This window comes from Tiliqua scincoides, chromosome 5 (assembly GCF_035046505.1).
Source record: "Tiliqua scincoides isolate rTilSci1 chromosome 5, rTilSci1.hap2, whole genome shotgun sequence".
Classification (NCBI taxonomy): Eukaryota; Metazoa; Chordata; class Lepidosauria; order Squamata; family Scincidae; genus Tiliqua; species Tiliqua scincoides.
The window spans coordinates 8762700-8780559 of record NC_089825.1 but is presented as its reverse complement, the minus strand read 5'-3'; the positions used below and the strand labels follow the sequence as shown (position 1 = coordinate 8780559).

The 17860-nt window shown below is 44.8% G+C and overlaps 1 protein-coding gene across 3 annotated transcripts in view; it reads right to left on the bottom strand.

Moving 5' to 3' along the window:
• RBM33 (RNA binding motif protein 33) overlaps positions 1-16773 on the bottom strand; it is a 99471-nt gene extending 82698 nt beyond the window's left edge. For all 3 annotated transcript variants that reach the window (XM_066627629.1, XM_066627630.1, XM_066627631.1), the window contains exons 1-2: positions 16649-16773; positions 2648-2726 (exon numbers count right to left, since the gene is read on the bottom strand). In XM_066627629.1, coding sequence (XP_066483726.1) covers positions 2648-2726; positions 16649-16679 — 110 coding nt within the window. In that variant the 5' untranslated portion in view covers positions 16680-16773. The remainder of the gene's footprint in view (positions 1-2647; positions 2727-16648) is intronic.
• Positions 16774-17860: the final 1087 nt, after the last annotated feature.

The following is a 17860-nucleotide window of genomic DNA, read 5'->3' as shown; positions in this document are numbered from 1 at the left end:
AAAGGCATCATCATAGTGCAGGCCACTAGTCTGGATGGCTTTAAAAGAGGATTGGACAAATTTATTGAGGAGGTCTATCAATGGTTACTAGTCACAATGGCTATGAACAACCTTCAGGATCAGTGGCAGTATGACTCTAATAACAGCTGCAGAGAAGCCTGCCTCTCTCCTGCTTGCGAACTTCTCTGAGGCAACTGGTGAGTCACTGTGCGAAACAGGATGCTAGACTAGGTGGGTCCTTGGTCTGATCCAGCAGGGCTCTTTTTACATTCTTAGGAGATGGAAATTAGTTTTCCATAGAGAAAGCACTTCCTTACAAGAGCACAAGAGTGAATTTGTCATGCATGACAATCTGATACATCTATCTTCTTGCATGCACATACGTGTAAACATACTAAAAGCCAAAGCGAATCATGATTTCCCAGCACATACTGATGCAGCAAAACAAATGACACATCTCAATTCTTGTGGCTTTCTAACTGTTTTCTGAGTATAAATTCACAACAGTCGAACAGCAGTGCTGTCTTCAAATACTTACAGAGCAAAAAGACAGCACATAGCTGTCCTACCTGGCAGATGCATTTGCCTAAGCTGTGTTTAGCAAAGCATTCTCAATGTTTTCTTCTGAGATTTTTCTGAAATTAAACATGTGCGGCAAATAATACTCAAGGATAACCAAGGTCAACTGGCTAGGCGGAGCAGGCAGTGCAGTGATTTTCAACCTTTTTTGTCTTGTGGCACACTGACAAGGTGCTAAAATTGTCAAGGCACACCATCAGTTTTTGGACAATTGACAAGGCACACCATGCTGTTGGTGGGGGGCTCACATACCCCAGTGGCTCTACTAATAAATGACCCTGCCCGAACTTCCGCAGCACACCTGCAGACCATTCGTGACACACCAGTGTGCCATGACACACTGGTTGAAAATGACTGGACTAGAGCATCAAAAGGGCAAGAAGTACCATTATATGAATGGTCACCACATTCAGAAAGAAATAGCAACATCCAAGTGAAATTCACCTGTTTTATTCACAAATACAAAAGCTATGCAACCAACAATTTCCATTGTATAGTCTTTTGAAAACACTGAGAAGCCACTCCCCTGCATTTTCTCTCTCTCTCATTTCCCCTCGGCTCACACCAGCAGCTAAGGCATTCACACCACTAGAATATCAGTAAAAGGCCATTAATACGTTTCAGGTGGATCAAGCTCCTGGCAATAGAGAAGAATTCAACTACAAAGCAGAAACACACAAAAAGCAGACTTTTATGCTTGTGATGTTCACAGCATAAACACTAGAAAGAAAGCACCATAGGCAAGTAGTACACACAAGGCATCTGATCCTATGCTCTGCTGCACAGAAACAGGTCCAAGTAGCAATTGTGCCATAGCTCTGGTACTGGTTTTTTACTATTCCACTACAGCACCTTTTCCAAGTCCTTATATTGTACAGGAAGAGGGTGGCAAATGAGATGGGGCTTCTACAAGTCATTTGCACCCCACTCTAAGAGCTACAAGATACAATTGTTTTCATTAATTTATTCTCTACTTCCAGATCAGTCATGGTCCTTGAAGATGCGTAATCCTTCTACCAACTATTGCATGTGAATTTTTCCCTTTACAAATCAGGGCAAACAGGAGCACAACTGTGCAGTCCTGCTTGACTGAGCTTAGCCAAGAGTCACTAGTATGCAAAACTGTGTGAAGGGGAGATCGTGGTCAAGCCTCAGGCCACGGTTTGCACTGCAAGAGCTACAACAAAAGACAGCACCAGGCTTCACCATCTGTTATTGTAAATTGGTGCAGGAAGGCTGATTGTAGAAGAAAGCGAGATGTGTCACTATAAGAGATAAAAGGATGTGGTCTCACATCTTTTACCTGAGCCTACTTGATCCCACTTGCAACTCACATAAGCAAAACCAATACCTGCTATGCTATACCAGTAGCCACCAAACTCCGGCCCATGGGCTGGATCCATCGTAGCAAGATAAACGTCTGGGCGTGGCGGATGTTTTTCGTTCTGCACCAGCCTCTCCTTTCTCTTGTCAACCTTTGCAGTAACTTGTACCGGGCACTTGCTTCCACCCAGAAATCAGGGCACAGAGCCTGCTAGGGTGACAGGCAGTGGAAAGGGCTGCCTAGCACGAATTTCTGCAAATTGGCCATGGGTGGCAGTTTTTTCACCTACTCCAGACTGCTGAGGGAGTGACGGTGTATTCAGTAGGTTCCATGTTTTAAAAATTGGTCATTTGTATTTAATAAAAGTGGCCCAAATTAAACCCAAGCCACAGGGTGGTGTCTTCATTGGGGGTGCAAGGGTAAACAGAATGCCAGATGCAGGGGAGTGGCAGCAAGATGCAAGCTTTAAAGACTACATTTAGTTAACAAGTGGATTGTAAAAGCAAGCCTACCCTGACAATATTTTATGCTATGTTCTACATTATATTATGCTTGTTCACATTTTTTAACTGTAAGCTTTTTATGGCAGGTATAGTTCCAAACAATTAAGCATCTGACGTGCAAATGCCAGATAGTAATGAAGTTTATCTATTGGAATGTGCATATTTTAAAAAAAGCCAAAAGTACTAAAAAAAAGCAAACGGAATTCCACACAAAGCATCTAAACATGAAAAAATGACTTACCTGTCCCAATCATCATCTCCAGTTCTCCTCCTCCAAGATCTTTCTGCACCAGGCTTATCAAACTGATCAAAGTCATCATCTGTTGAGAGAAGACATTAGTGTTTTATGTGACATTACTTAGAAGAAAATACACAGATGTAACATAACAGTGCTGACTTTCTCCTTTCTGCTTTTACCTTCTATGAGAACCTGCCCTTCTATGAGAACAGCTTGTATACTTAAGTCTTTAAACCTTTCCAAACTGTCATGAATACCTAAAGCAGAACAAAACAATTTAAGTGAAAATACCGTTAGCAGAACACCCAAGAGCAAGGAAGGGACCAGTGCAACTCCCCAGTCTGAGGCCCTGGACTCTGGCCCCTTAGGGGGCAGGAGGAAGGCAGTGATGCGATCCACAGGGGGGCGCAGGGGCTGGCATGTACTTACCAGTCCCTGCAGCAGCCTCCCAGGGGTGCGGCCTGTACAGGGCTCCCCGAGCTTTAGAAATTGAAAGTGGAGCAATCACGCCCCACTTCTGGTTTACGATCGCCCACCACCACTGCCTTCTCCGCTCCCCTGCATACACAGCAGTTCTCAACCTCCCTGGGAGTTTGAGAACCAATGGACCAGTGTACTGCCTGTACAAAATAAAAAGATAAAAAACTGATCTTTCAAATAAGACTAGTTGACACTAGTCTGTGTTAATGTTTAAATACATACACATTTAGGTAATTATTAGGATAGTATCTTACAACAAACCCAAACTACCCTTGAGGTAAATACATATGATAGTACAGGCTTGTATAAAGTCACTTGTCTGTGGTAAGAAATCACCTCCAAGTAAGCCAGTAGGGAAATTTTACAAATTTGTTTCTTGAGGTCATCAATGTGCCACCGATGACCAACATTTCAGTAACAAGGTAGAAATTTTTTGGACGCTTAGGTGCGACATTATGGTAGCCCCTTTTCATAATCTCCAATTATGCTTGCTAATATATCCTTTTATTAGTCCAGGGGAAAAAGCTCAACCCAGCTCATTGCCCAGATACAGTATATTTGGAGAGACAGATCTGGAAACCAGTGCAAGTGCTCTGAAGCCAACCCTGTATAAAGCTAAAAATATTTCATATTTTCATCTAGTTATCCAGATGACTAGCTAATATTTTTCCAGTTTGTTGAGAAGTAGTCAACTGTAACACTATTTAGACAAGGTTTTCATCGCTGCATAGACATAATGTACAGATGGAGATTTCTGTGTCATTCCCAGAAAATAAGGAATACTAAAGACAGTAAGTAAGTCTTGTCCAAGTCAAATTGGTTTCTGATAGGTGTAATCACCTTCCAATCATTTTCCCAGCACCTTTTTAAAACCAGGTTACACTACTGAATACCCCAACTTTGAACTTGAACAGCAAGTTCAACATGTTCAACAGAAAAAAACAAATGAAACCTGCTGTTAACACCCATACTAGAAAGCACCTTGTACAGTTAGAGGACAGGATGAATACAGTATAAAAAGATAAGTACAGGAGGTATTAGTATGTTACCTGCAGCTCAATACTATGCGTGTCTACTGAGAAGCATGCCACATTGAGTTCAATGAGACATACTCTCAGATAATCACACATAGCAGTGTTTCTCAACCAGTGGTATGGGTACCACCTGTGGTATTCGCAGGACCTCTGAACACTTGCTGCCTGGCTGTGGGACCAAGAACACAACACAACAAACAGTGGTAGGAGGCTCGGTTCAGTGGGCAGAGCTCCATTCCACACTTGAAAAAGCCACCTCATTCACCCTGAGCTTCTTACTTATGTTTGGCACACTGCATCTGGCTCCCAACTCAGAAGTATCTGGCAATGATATCAAGTACCAGTTACTTCTGGTGGTACTTCAAATAGGTGGACTATGTGAAGTGATGCAGTGGAGGACAAACATTGAGAAACAGGTACAGGATGCTTTTTAAACATGCAGGTATACTACCTTAGATGTTTAAGTTAATGAAAACGCTAGACCTACATTTCTAGATAAATAAAATCCAAATTCTACCCATACATAGTTTTCTGAAGGCCTTTTCTACCTTTTTCCCGCAAAAGATGTTCCACACATGCTGAAGATAAAGAATGAAACCTATTCTCAGTCACAGTAAGTATAAATAGGGAGTTTAAGAGTTCTCCTGTCTCAACCACCCTATGGGTTACAAAAAGTCAGCTTGGCTACATAGTTGGTTGACAGGACCTCAGGCAACAAAATGGAGCAACATTAACCCATTTCTGACCAGCCCACAGGTGTACACATTTGATCCCTGTTGCGTACATGAAATGTTGATCAGAAATTGCTTAACTAAGGCATAATTCCCAATACAGGTACAATTGTCTAGTCCTGACATGAAAGCATAGGAATGTGACACAGCAGCAGCAATTGTCCTACCCAACCCTGCATATACTTCTTGAGCTTATATTTTGCAGTTCTAGTGTTACCAAAAGGGCTGTTTTGTTTAGGGAAATTACTACACTGCCCTTATGGGAACATTAGGATCATAGGCTGGATAACAAGACGGCGTAATGCAGAGAAATTCCCTTTTGTTTAAGGTGGAGACTGAGAGAAAAAGAACTTTCAGTAAAAGATTATAGTTTTATTACAAAAGCACAAAGGTAAACATAATGCACATGGAGAAATGATAAGTGTATGTTTCTTGGTCCTAATACTTGAATTCAGTGTACCTAGCTTTCATGGTGGTTGCGTGTGAAGAGTATTTGGTGCATCCGAGGAAATTAGAAATGGAAGGGGGGTTGTAGGAAAGGATTTTAGGGGTCCCTGCTCTGCCAACCCCAGCTGCTAACTAAAGATGGGGACAGAAGGAGAGAAAAAGGGGGGGGAGAAGGGAAAGAGTTCCAGGCGCAAGATAGTTACTTGTCCTGTAGAGCAGTTGGGGGGGGGGGAGAGAGTCCTGTGAAGAGGACCCTCTGATACAACACAGATGTGTTGGTCCTTGGAGAGAGAGTGACAGAGGAAGCCCTCACTTAAAAGGGGTTGGGAGACAGTGCTGAGCTGGATGGTAGCTTGATTACTACCACACAGCAGGGTGCTTGGAGCATACAAAACATTGAAAGAGGATCAGGATGTCAGTTATCAGAAAAATTCAATGGGGTCTATGGCTGGCTTCCTAGATGGGGGAACTTAAAACAATACAATGAATATAGTAATGTAGGAGACACTTAAACAGTGTTTTAAGACACCAGACTTCCTCCCATAATGTATGACTATGGGGGGGGGGGTTGTGTAACCATGAGCTTGTGGCTTGACCAGAGTTCCGGAAATGTAGCCTTTGTGCTGGGGGAACAGTTTAGCCTGCATGATATTTTAGTCCATAGTAACATAACCAGATAGAGAGAAAACCACAACTAAAAGGCAAAAGTGGATTTTCACGTTACACTAGGACTATACACAGACTGACCACTTAATTATCCATTCTAGAAGGTAAGAACTAGATTTGCTTGCCTCAAGTCTCCTGGCATTTCCCTGCTTCTCCAGGAGCTCTTATATACAGAGCTCTGAGAATCTGCCACTTCATATAGATAGAGGCTCTGAGAATCTGCCACTTCTTTGAGCACCCTAGGATACAGCTCATCTAACTAAGACTTGAACTCATTTACAGCAGCTCAGTGATCCCAAACTACATCTTTACTTATATTAGGCAGTAGCTTCCTCACTCTCTCCTTTGTTCCGTTTTCCCCAAGTTTGACTTAAGTAGAGACCCCTGGAACCTAATCTGTATTTGAGTAGGGGCTTAGTGTACGGTATTCATCAGTGAATTAGGTCAAAGCCTGTTATGTAATTGATCACCAGTTTGGCACAGCACTAGCCAAAACGTACACTTTGCTGACTGAAAAGCACAGCGCAGACAGTTATATTTTCCACCCTGCATTTCTGAGTGGTTATATAGTCTTTAACATTTTTATAATACTGTTAACATTACCCATAGGACAAAGAGCACCAACACAGAACACTATTATAAGAAGCAATGTTATAAGTGTTACTATAAGAACATAAGAAGAGCCCTGCTGGATCAGGCCAAAGGCCCATCTAGTCCAGCTTCCTGTATCTCAGTGGCCCACCAACGTCTCAGGGAGCACACAAATCTGAGTGCTGGTGCCCTCCCTTGCATTTGGCAATCAGAGGCAGCCTGCCTCTAAAACCAAGAGTTCACACATACCTACTATGACTTGTAACCTGTACAGAACTTTTCCTCCAGAAATTTGTCCAATCCCTTCTTGAAGGAATCCAGGCAAGATGCCAGCACTACTTCCTGTGACAAAAAGTTCCACAAACTAATTACACACTGGGTAAAGAAATATTTTCTTCTGTCTATCCTAATTCCCCCAACACTCAACTTTTGTGGATGTCCCCTGGTTCTGGTGTTTTGTGAGAGGGAAAAGAGCGTCTCTATCTACTTTGTCCATCCCCGTATAGTATAGTACTCTGTATAGTACTATATAGTATATTATACTATACTGTATACTATAGTATAATAAATTATATGCTATAGTATAGTAATATATATAATATGTAGTATAGTATAGTACAGTATAGTATAGTACTCTGTACTGTACAGGTGGAGCCTCAGTATCCATGAGGGATCTATTCTCAGACCCCTGGCAGATACCAAAATCCACAGTTTCAGCCCATTTAAAGCCTCCAGAAGCAATTGGAGCATAGCTCCAGTCAGCTTCAAAGGGCTTTCTGAAGCCTGCAGAGGACGCACTCGTCCACCTGTGGCCTCTGCGGGCTTCAGAAAGCCCAACTGGAACACAGCTCTGGTTGCCTTCAGAGGGTTCAGGTGAGGCCAAGTCTGGTTCAACACGGGTCCAGGGGACCAGCGTTGAGCCAGATCCACAGATATAAAATCCAGAGATAAACAGGCTCTACCTTATGCTCTACCTAATCAGAGTCAACAATTATCACTAGCTCAACAAAATCAACTTTATACAATTTAATGTGTCACAGCACAATCCTATGCCTGTTTACTCAGAAGCAAGATTTTTTGTTTTTCATAAATTTTTCGTGACCCACCAAAAATCAGCTCGCAAACCACTGGTAGGTCTCAACTTACAGTTTGGGAAACACTAGTGGATAGGATTGCAGACTAAGTCACAGTTCCTTTCCATTATTCTTCAGGTTTGGATTTTTGAAAATGGCAAGGACCACTGCATATGCTATGACAGAACGAAAAGCGGTATCATTTTGTTTGCATTAATATTTTTCCTAGAAGAACTTCACGTGGCCCTGGACTCCCTTGCCTTTGGCAAGGCACCTGGAAAAGACAGCATCCCTGCTGAAGTCCTAAAATGCTGCAAAGAGATCATCGTCACTGAGCTGCATGAAATCCTCTGTCTCTGCTGGAGAGAAGGTGGAGTACCTCAAGACATGAGGGATGCAAACATCATCACGCTGTACAAGAACAAAGGTGACAGGGGTGACTGCAACAACTACCGCGGCATCTCTCTCCTTAGCGTTGTAGGAAAGCTGTTTGCCCGAGTTGTACTAAAGAGGCTCCAGGTACTTGCAGAGAGCGTCTATCCAGAATCGCAGTGTGGATTCAGAGCCAACAGGTCCACCACTGATATGGTATTCTCCCTTAGACAACTGCAGGAGAAATGCAGGGAACAACGACAGCCACTCTTTATAGCCTTCATAGATCTCACGAAGGCTTTCGACCTGGTCAGCAGAGACGGCCTCTTCAAGATTCTCCCCAAGACTGGATGTCCACCCAGGCTCCTCAGCATCATCAGATCTTTCCACAAGGACATGAAGGGCACTGTTGTCTTCGATGGCTCCACATCAGACCCTTTTGACATCCGAAGCGGAGTGAAGCAGGGCTGTGTTCTTGCACCAACCTTGTTTGGGATTTTCTTCGCTGTCCTGCTGAAGCAGGCCTTTGGAACTGCAACAGAAGGCATCTGTCTCCGGACCAGATCAGACGGAAAGCTCTTCAACCTCTCCAGACTGAGAGCAAAATCCAAAGTCCAGCTGAAATGTCTGCGTGACTTCCTCTTTGCCGACGATGCAGCTGTCACTACCCACTCTGCCAAAGATCTCCAGCAGCTCATGGATCGTTTTAGCAAGGCCTGCCAAGATTTTGGACTGACAATCAGCCTGAAGAAAACACAGGTCATGGTTCAGGATGTGGACTCACCTCCCTGCATTACAATCTCTGAGCATGAACTGGAGGTTGTCCATGACTTTGTGTACCTTGGCTCAACGATCTCCGACACTCTTTCTCTCGATACCGAGCTAAACAAGCGCATCGGTAAAGCAGCTACCACATTTTCCAGACTCACAAAGAGAGTCTGGTCCAACAAGAAGCTGACGGAACATACCAAGATCCAGGTCTACAGAGCTTGCGTCCTGAGTACACTTCTGTACTGCAGCGAGTCATGGACTCTTCGCTCACAGCAGGAGAGGAAACTGAGCGCTTTCCACATGCGCTGCCTCCGACGCATCCTCGGCATCACCTGGCAGGACAAAGTTCCTAACAACACAGTCCTGGAACGTGCTGGAATCCCTAGCATGTATTCACTGCTGAAACAGAGACGCCTGCGTTGGCTTGGTCATGTCGTGAGAATGGATGATGGCCGGATCCCAAAGGATCTCCTCTATGGAGAACTCGTGCAAGGAAAGCGCCCTACAGGTAGACCACAGCTGCGATACAAGGACATCTGCAAGAGGGATCTGAAGGCCTTAGGGATGGACCTCAACAAGTGGGAAACCCTGGCCTCTGAGCGGCCCGCTTGGAGGCAGGCTGTGCAGCATGGCCTTTCCCAGTTTGAAGAGACACTTTGCCAACAGTCTGAGGCTAAGAGGCAAAGAAGGAAGGCCCATAGCCAGGGAGACAGACCAGGGACAGACTGCACTTGCTCCCGGTGTGGAAGGGATTGTCACTCCCGGATTGGCCTTTTCAGCCACACTAGACGCTGTGCCAGAACCACCTTTCAGAGCGTGATACCATAGTCTTTCGAGACTGAAGGTTGCCAATACTTATACTTAATATTTTTCCTATTTGAATGAGTGACCATGCGCATAAAGACAGAGCTACAATTTTGTTCCTCTTGTCCAGTATGAAGAGATACACTACAGTTCCGGACCCCTTTTATTTATTTATATACTGTCTTTCCTATGTTCAAGGCTATGTGAAATAGTTTAAAACACTGACTCCATGTGCCAAATGGAGTCTTCTCAAAACCCCCCCCCCCCACAAACTACAGGATGAACCCCTTTCAAAACATATGTAACCTCTTAAAAAGTAGGTTGTGATATGGCATGGGGATGTACGATCAAATGGAGAAAATAAAGACTGCCACTAGACAAACTCGGACTCTTGGGTGCGCGTGAAGTACTTTAGAAGACAAAGGTTGGGATCTGATGAACAGAGGTTGAGAGTTCTAATCCCACAGAATGTCATTTGTTTCTGATATGTCCTACCTCCACAACAACACACATTCTTAATAAGATTTTAACATGTGGCATTCAAGTGCAAGTTTTTATGAATGCTATCACAGGTGCAGAAGTTACCTAAATAAAAAAGAGAATCATGTGAACAAAGGGAACAGAAAGAACAACAGAGAGCAACAAACTTCAGATATGCCATTTCCAAAGTCATGGAAATTCTCCATCAAAAACAAACCAAACCAACCCTCAAGAAAGTTGTATAACAAAACAGAGATCTGTCCCTCCCTAATTTCAGGTAAGTTCTGAAGCAAGAAAATAAGTCTTGCTACATCAGACCAGGATTACTGTATTTACAAGAATTCCAGAAACAAAAGGCACTAAAGAATCCAGTCAGCTACCAGTGTGCTGCTGAACTCTCTTCTTGCCACAGCTGCTGAGCTACACAACAGCTTGGTTCAGTCAAGTTCAGATGAGCCACAGCAGTAGCAGTGGACAACAAAACAACAACATGATCAAGCAAGGAAGCAAGCAATGGTTTAAATGGATGATCCCTTGTTTATAGTTGTTTACATAGCTGTTCTGATTACTGCAATTCATCAACTGAGGCTTCTGCAAGCCTCTGTCATTTAGATCTTTTATCATAGTTTTGATTTGTTATAAAGAATGAATTTCAGTACTGATGTTCTAGACAAACTCTTGAGAATAGAACCCTAAACAAAGAATTAACTCCTCAAACCCAATTTCACAAAGCCCTATCAGATCCAAAGGACTGTCCTAGGAATTTGCTGTCCTCCTAGGTTGCACCTAGGGACAGTTGTATCTAGGTACAGGAGTTACAAGTTTATACAACCAACTTTTACACAAACTGATGGGTTGCAACCCACTAGTTTAAGAACCACAGCCCTAGAATACAGCTTCTTTTAGGGCTGTGGTTCTTAAACTAGTGGGTTGCAACCCATCAGTTTGTGTAAAAGTTCCCCAGTCCCTTTAAGGGGAAGCGGAAGGGGAGAGGCAGGGAAGCGATCCCCAGGATCGCATCCCCATGGGGGCAAAGAAGGGGTGCTTTCACTTATTTTAAGTAGGTTGGTCTGCTGGTTGTTGTTGGCATCCTTCAGTTTCGGAAGACTATGGTATCGCGCTCTGAATGGTGGTATCTGAAACAGAGTGTCCTCTCCAGTGCGCACAGCCTGGGTAAAGTAGATATGGAGGATAGACTGTTACCCATGCAGCAAATCCCCCCTCTCCATGCCACTGAAATGGTCCAATGGAAAGGCAGAAGCCAATACGGTTGGTTCCAGTGACATTGCAGGAGTTGCCAGAACTTGATTGTGTTCAGCCATGAATTGCCTCAGGGACTCCGGCTCCGGATTTTGCCTCGAGGTTGACTCCTGGTAGCCTTTTCCATAACTGGATGTAGCCACAAGGCAGTAGAGGTTTGGGATCAGAGTTTTCCTTCTCTCAGATGAGCTTCCTTCCCAGGCTAATGAGTCCCATCTACCTGGTGGCTGTTTAGTCGCCTCTTACAACAAGTACAGCCAAACTGAGGGCCTATTCTTATCTCCCAGCCCCCAAGGGTTTGGTCTGCTGAAGACTGCAGGAAATGTGGGGAGCCCTGTGCCACCCTCCACAGAGCTCCCCAAGGCTTCAAACGTTCAGTAAAAGCACTTCTGTTTTGCGCCCACTTTTACTGAACATTCCAATCCTTGGGGAGCACTGTAGAGGGCTTCTCGCACCTCTTGCAGCCTCCAGCATCCCCACCTACTTAAGAGTAAGTGAAAGCACCCCCCCCAGCAATGCGATCCCAGGGATCATGCTGCTACCCTAGCCCCTTCCTTGCAAAGACTTACTGAAAAAGTAAAGCTCCCTCAAAGTTTGAGAACCCCTGATCTAGGGAAATCTCAGGCAGCAGCACTGGAAATAATTTAAATTTCAAGGAACTAGTTCTTCAGAGTTGAATATTTCAAATTACCTCATGGCTGAACTACATTTTAGGTACTTTACACTTTTCTAGATCTGACAGGTAGGTAAAGAGAACATACATCAGATTTACTACAGAGGGCATTATCAGATTCTTGACCCATACATTGCTCCTCACCCTCCTTTCCTCAACCACTGGTTATAGAAGATCTTTCAAAAGGGAAGAGAAGAATTACCCCCCATGATCAGGTACATTGAACCACTGAGACCAAGGATGGGGCGAAGTCACATTTTGCAGTTCACTGGGATGTTCCTCTCTAATCAGATACACTCTGTACAGCACTGGACACTTTTCTTTCTTGTCTCTAGATTTCTACACACTCCATGAGAACACAGTGCATCATGCGAGAAGCATTCATACTGAGGAAGTGGAGGGTTGTCTATATGCTAAAATAGATGCCTTCCCGAGCTTTTGTAATTGTCCAGTTTTCATACAGTGATCATTGTGTAACTATATAGCTCTTCTTAAGCCATATGTAGAAAAATCATTAGCAAAACAATATCTGACAAAAAGATAGTTTTTTTAAAAATCCAAGCTGGCTTCAAGATTGTTGTTTGTTTTTAATTACATTTTTATTACATCTTTCCTCCAAGAAACTGAGGCAACACCATCCCCTTCCTTTGTTCTCATAAAATAATGCAAAAATTTGTGAACCTTTCCTGTGAAGTACATTAGACTGAGAGATGGTGACCTTGAGTTAGTCACTAATAAGCACTGCAGCTGAACAGAGATTTTAACCTGGAGCTCCCTGATCCAGTAAGCCTAACATACCAGCAACTACACCATCCTGGCAATCCTCTTAAAATGTAGACATTTTATACCATAAATGATTCAGGTTAACTGTCCCATCTATTAGTTCTGCTTCCGTTAGAAAATAAACTTAAAAATAAATAAGTTAGATGTTCTAAATTTAAGTATGCTATACAGTAATGATGCACACCTGGAAATTCACCCATACTAAGAAATCAAAAGTTCTAGAGTTCATGTACACCAAGGTTAAAAACAAGTTCATCCAAATGCTTAAAAACTTTGTTGACAAAAGAAAATGAAATCCCATGTAAACTTTTAAGGTTTTCTGATGTTCATTAAGACCATGATCTCCTACTAACACAAGTTTGGCAGGCCTCAACTAGACAGAATGCCCTCTTTATGGCAGTACTCCATCTGTGGAACACTCACCCTCCCAAGGGATTAGACTGGCACTCTCTCCGCAGGCCTTCAGTTACAGACTGAAAATCTTCCTGTTTCAACACAGCTTACAGCTGTCACTTTTCTTGATTTTTGAAATGGAACTGAATGACATTTCAATTGTTTTCAGAATGTAAAACTGTTTTAATTGCTGTTTGCGCAGCAACTTAGATAACTGTAAAAAGTGGAGCACAAACCTCCTAATAAATTACTATTAATATCTTGTTTTTTAGGAGGATTTTGGGACAAGCCTATGTCAAAGTAATGGATTTACAAAACAAGGCAGAAAAAGGACTTAAAGTACAACACATAGCAAATTATATTCATAATACAATTGCAGATATCATTTTGAGGAAGGGATATTAAAACTTAATCTTCCAAGCAAACCGTGTTATATATTGAATACCTAAGTAATTTAAAGCAGGACAAGATTCTGAAACATGTTTTCAAGATGCACAGGTATAACTTGTATAACTCATGAATTCAAAGAATTTCTGGGGTTAGTTAGCCGTCAATTTCCTTTTCAATTACCACTGCTGACAAACTACTGAAGAGATGCAAGGAATTTTACAGAGACAATAATTATATGACCTCATGTTGAATATCATAAAAGGCAAGAGAAAAATATTTAAAGTTCCTAATCCACAACTGGAAAGTCAACTTTGATAATTACGAAGTCTATATGACGAAAGAGATCTACAATATAAGACTGAAAGAAATGCTGTATAGCAAAAGCACTGAATTGTGGATAATAGAGATGTCGCAAAATAGAAGAAACTGAAAGGAGGGAAGTGAACTAATCAAAAGATCAGAATTAGATTGATCAGGTTTTATTCCTTACCTCCTACTTAATACAAAAGAACTTTTGCGCAATTTTTATTAAACCCAAGGTCACCCACACTTGTGATATGAGCCTGTGAGCGTTTTGAAATTTCCAGGAAATAAGCTGACAGCTACAAATATACTGGTTTATTAGGCAATAAGTTTATCTAGTTAAGAATCAGCTTTAGAACATATGAAGCTGTCTACGCATTGAGTCAGACTCTTAGTTCAACCAATTAACGACTGGCAATAGGTCTGACTGGCAATGGGTCTCTAAAGTTTCAGATGGGGTGTTTGCTAATCCCAGCCCTAGCTTTAGATGCAAGGGATTGAAGGTAGAACACATGTATACAAAGTATACACTCCTCTACTGAGCTATGGCCCCATGCCTTTTTAATGGTTGTTTGCTGGTGTTCTGCATTTTTTTTAGATTGTGAACCCTTTAGGGACAGGGAGCCATTTAATTTATTTGACTTTGTCAGTAAACCACTTTGTGAACTTTTTGTTGAAAAGCAGTATATAAATACTGCTAATAATAATAATAATATAGCTATTTTCAACCAGTGTACCATGGCACATTGGTATGCCACATCCTCAGATGAGCCACAGGAGTTTTGGGGAGGGTCATTTATTAGTAGGGCCATTGGGGAATGTGAGCCCCCTACCAGCAACATTTTGTGCCTTATCAATTGTCAAAAAAAACCACTGATGGTGCACTTGACACTTTTAGTAGGGCAGGAGGTCTGGTCTAGAGGGTAGAGCCTCAGTTTGCCTGAAGATAACATCTGAAGGTCACCAGTTCAAGGCCACCGGCACCCTGAATAGTGAGACCTTGAAGCAGCTGACAAGCCAAGTCGAGTTATTCCACCTGTAAGCGTTATTCCACCTGTAAGCGTCTTTGCCGCCCTTCAAGTGAGAGATGAAGGAGCTGCTTGTCAGCCTGCGTGGAAAGAAACTGGAGGCCAGAATGTGATCCATCTGAAATGTTGTGGTTCCTGAAAGATAGAACCTTTCTTCAATTGTAAAAATCCCTACGGGGATTTAGAACAGCCTGCCTATGTAAACCGCCTTGAATTAAAGTCTGAGGAGAAATCTGAGGACCAAGAAAGGCAGTATATAAATACCTGTATTGTTATTATTATTGTTGTTGTTGTTGTTGTTATTATTAGTGTCTTGTCTGTGTGCTGTGAGATGAGAAGAGTGGAAATTCACTGCTCTAATATCACACCATAAGCTAATAAAGATAAATGAAATTAAATATCGTATGCACCTGATATAATCTACACTAGTGAATCCTATAGTTTCCTACCTGTAAGTGTCTCACACAATCCATCTCAAATGCACATAAATACTGTAGGGGTTCAGTGTCTGGTGTTTGCACCAATCTGCCTGCCACCCACATCCCACTGCACATCTACAAGCCCCCATGGTCACTTCCTACTCTTGATACCCCAGACACATAGTCTCTGTACCACAAGTGCCACCAGTCCCTCAATTACTCTCAAAGCTCTAGCAACCTTCCTTCACCATAGACCAGTCATCTTCAAACCTTTCCATGCCACAACCCAAGTAAGTAAGCAAAATAAATAAGGCTGAGGACCCATTACTGTCCCCCGCCTCCTCCTGGGGGAATTTGCCCACCCCCTGCCTACCCTGTTTCCCCCTACCTCTCAAGTCTTCACAACAACCCTGTGAGGTAGCAGTGTTGCTACTTCATGGTACTGCAGCTCCTAGAGTCGGCCTTAGAAGCTGTGGGGCAAGACAAGGCCATGCAAGATTCTACGAAGGATTCAGTCTTGATAAGGCCGCCGTACCATGGCTGGATTGGATCCTCCTCTCTTGCACAAGCTTTGAAGCCTTCGTCCAACCCTTGAGAAAAAAAAGCTTCGCGACCCCACTGAGGGTCCTGACCCACAGGCTGAAGAACACAGCCTTAGGCTGCCATCCTTTCCACACTTACCTGGGAGTAAGACCCACTGACTGTAATGGGACTTAGTTCTGAGTACACACACACAGGATTGAGCAAGGGATACAGCCAGCGATCCCCCCCCCCGGGCTGATGCAACTAGCAGGTGCAACAAGAACTGCAGGCCCTCCAAAGTGATCCACATCCATCCTTCCTGCCTGCCACTCCCCCAGTGGTGGGAGCCCCCCAGACCCGGACAGCCAGGCTCCACTACTGCCACTTCCCTTCCAGGGCCTTCAACCCACGGGGGGGGGGGTTAGAGCCCAAGCCTATTCCTGTCCACCCAGAAGTAAGTCCCATTAAAATGAATGGGGTTTACTCCCAGGTAAGTGTGGGTAAGATAGTAAGGATAAGATTGCAGCCTCAGAGCCCCAGCCTGTGCACGTCTACTCAGAAGCAAGCCCCGTTAGAGTCAATGGGACTTACTGCCAGGCAAGTGAGGAGGGCCCAAGCCCCGCCTGTCTCCTCGGAAGCAAGGCCCACTCTAAGGAACGGGGCCTACTCCCGGGTAAGCGTGGCCGAGACTGCAGCCCCTGGGCGGCCCTGGAACGGCCGGCGCTCGGGCACGCGCAGCCCCGCCCCGGCCCCCCCGCCCCGACCCCGGGCGGCTGAGCCCTACCTGCGCCCTCTCCTCCCAGGGCGGCTGCCATGGCGGCGTCGCGGGCCCGCGGGCGTCTCAGCGGGCGGAGGTAGCTGCGGCCGCCGAGCAGGGTTAGCACAACATGGCGGCCTCGGTGGCGGGGGGGCAACACCACCGGCCGCGCTGCACTCTGGGACGGGGACGACCAGCCCCTCCCCCCGACAGCGGAGCGCGCGCGGGTTGGTGGTTGCGCCGTCCTGGAAAAAGTAGCCGCTGCTGGCGCGCATGCGCTGATGGAGGGAGCGCGGGTGACGCCACGGCTCCGGCGCCTGCGCAAAGCGGACACAAGGACGGTGACGCGCTGCGCTGAGTGAGCATGCGCAGAGGGGTGGGGCTGCGCGCATGCGCGGGAGGTAGCCTTACGTCGCTGGCCTTGCTCCTGACCACCTGAGTGGGAGCGATCCGCGTCCGCGGGGAGGCAGGCCCGGGAGGCGGGACTCCGGGAAGAAGCCGGGCCGGCCGCTCGGTCCTCCGCGCCGCTCGCGGCCCCTCACGCGTCCTGGCTGGCCGCACTCCGGCTCGCCTCCCCGGCCCTGCCCGGTCGCTCCGAGCCCGGCCCATGCTACACAGGGCGGCGCCCCGCACGCAGCCCCTCCTGCACAGCGACCCCCACACTGACACGCTCACAAAGCTGGATGCGTTGACACACACACACGTTGATCCACACACAAGTTGACACACAAACAACACACATGTTGACACACAAAAAGAACACACACAGTTGATCCACACACACGTTGACACACAAACAACACACACGTTGATCCACACATAAGTTGACACACACAAACAACACACACATTGCAACACACATTGACATGTTGATCCACACACAAGTTGACACACACAAACAACACACACACGTTGATCCATACACAAGTTGACACACACACAAACAACACACGTTGACACACACGTTGATCCACACGCACGTTGACACACAAACAACACACATGTTGACACACGTTGATCCACACACACGTTGACACACACATAACAAGTTGACACACACAAACAACACACATTGACACACACATTGATCCACACACAAGTTGACACACACACAAACACACGTTGATCTACACACAAGTTGACAAACAACACACACGTTGACACGCACACAAATAACACACATTGACACACACACACGAGCCACACACACGTTGACACACACAAACAATGCAAGTTGAC